This window comes from Bubalus bubalis, chromosome 8 (assembly GCF_019923935.1).
Source record: "Bubalus bubalis isolate 160015118507 breed Murrah chromosome 8, NDDB_SH_1, whole genome shotgun sequence".
NCBI lineage: Eukaryota > Metazoa > Chordata > Mammalia > Artiodactyla > Bovidae > Bubalus > Bubalus bubalis.
This window is the reverse complement of record NC_059164.1, coordinates 106,796,295-106,798,170: the sequence shown is the minus strand read 5'-3', so window position 1 is coordinate 106,798,170 and position 1,876 is coordinate 106,796,295. Positions and strand designations below refer to the sequence as shown.

Genomic DNA, 1,876 nt, shown 5'->3' with positions numbered 1-1,876 from the left:
ACTCAGTCATGTCCGGCTCTTTGCGACCCCATGAACTGCAGCACGCCAGGAGTCCCTGTCCATCACCAACTCCTGGAGTCCACCGAAACCCATGTCCATTGAGTCGATGATGCCATCCAACCATCTCATCCTCTGTCGTCCCCTTCTCCTCCTGCCCTCAATCTTTCCCAGCATCAGGGTCTTTTCAAATGAGTCAGCTCTTTGCGTCAGGTGGCCACAGTATGGCACAGCCATTATCATATATGTTGGGCCCCAATATGGGGACTTTTGATATCTGTGTAGTTTTATGTCTGTGTAGAGCATGTTTTGATATCCGTGTAGTTATTGGACGAGATGACCTCTTAGGTCCCTTTAAACTGAGTCACTTTATTATTCTTTAAGTTTTTTGTCAACTTCTCTCTTTATCAAGCATTCTCTTCAGAGCAGCTTTGACCTCTTTATTCCTCAGACTATAGATAAGGGGGTTGAGCATGGGATTGAAAAGGCTATGAAACAGCAAAAGGTATTTTTTCCCATCCTTAGAGTCCCCATATCGGGGCCCAACATACATGATAATGGCTGTGCCATAAAAGAGCCCAAACACACAGAGGTGGGATGAGCAAGTGGAGAAGGCTTTCTGGCGCCCTTCTCCTGACTGGATCTTTAGGATGGCACATAGAATATGAATATAAGACACCATAATTGAGGAGAATGGTCCCACCAGCACAGACACCGCCCCAGCCAAAACCATGGTCTCATTAATGTGGGTGTCTGCACAGGCCAGCTTGAGAACAGCTATGATTTCACAGAAAAAGTGATTAATTTGATGGGGCCCACAGAAGGGTAATGGTAGGAGTAACACCAAGTGGACTAGGGCTAGGAGGACTCCGAAAACCCAAGAAGTTACTGCCAGGGTGATGCAGACTCTCCAGCTCATGATGACTGAATATCGGAGGGGGTAGCAGATGGCCACATACCGATCATAGGACATCACCACCAGGAGCAGACACTCAGTGTGAGCAAAACTCAGAAAGAGAAAGGTCTGTGTGATGCAGCCAGCAAAGGAGATGGGCTTGGCTGGACTCAGGAGGTTGACCAGCATCTGGGGCACCGTGCTGCAGGCGTAGGCCATGTCAACGATGGCCAGGTGTGACAGGAAGAAGTACATGGGGGTGTGCAGTCTGGGGTCCAGTGAGATGAGCCCCAGGATGATCCCGTTCCCCAGCAGGGTGAGGACATAGAACAGGGAGAAGAGCCCAAAGAGGAGCATCTGCATGCTTGTGTTAAGGGGAAATCCCAGTAGGATGAATTCTGTGACAGAGGTCTGATTTCCCTCCATTTCCCTGTGAAAGAGACAATGAATCTTGCCAAATTGGAATGTCCAAGGGAAGAGTTTTAACATGCTGAATCTTTGTCAGTCGCTGTTTATTCCCTAGTAAAACATCTTCAATGATATTATGGTCCTGTTAGTTATTTAATAAATGAAAACTATGCATGCCACATGAGACAGAAGGAAACATTTTCACTGTGGTATGCTAAATGCTAGTATTCGGAAGTCCTAGTATCCAATAAATCTTTATTCCCAAACCAACTTTTATCACAGCTCAAAATATATTAATACTTAAATTGCCTTCATAGCAGTGGAGTTTTTCTCAGTCTGTGCTGATTATATCAGAGGTTTGCCCACATGTACTCCTGTGCTGCTGTGTACATATATACATGTGTGTAAATTTGCACTACTGCCTTTACATCTATATATGAAGGAAGAAATAAAAATGAGGAACATGTCAGTGATTCATCTATCAGGCTGTCTCACAAATTTGTGCCTTTCATAAGTGACTTACTTGTGGGCTTGTGATCTTTACTGATAGCATAACACAGTTAATTCAAGAGCATG

General features: G+C 45.1%; 1 protein-coding gene across 1 annotated transcript; it reads right to left on the bottom strand.

The window, feature by feature from the left end:
- Positions 1-388: 388 nt before the first annotated feature.
- LOC102403301 (olfactory receptor 2A25-like) lies at positions 389-1,318 on the bottom strand. The gene has a single exon (XM_044947218.2). The coding sequence runs from the start codon at positions 1,316-1,318 to the stop codon at positions 389-391; it is 930 nt and encodes a 309-aa protein (XP_044803153.1).
- Between the last annotated feature and the right edge of the window lie 558 nt (positions 1,319-1,876).

Coding starts and splice junctions, on each gene's coding strand:
- LOC102403301 (XM_044947218.2), bottom strand. CDS start 1,318: ATGGAGGGAAATCAGACCTCTGTCACAGAATTCATCCTACTGGGATTT.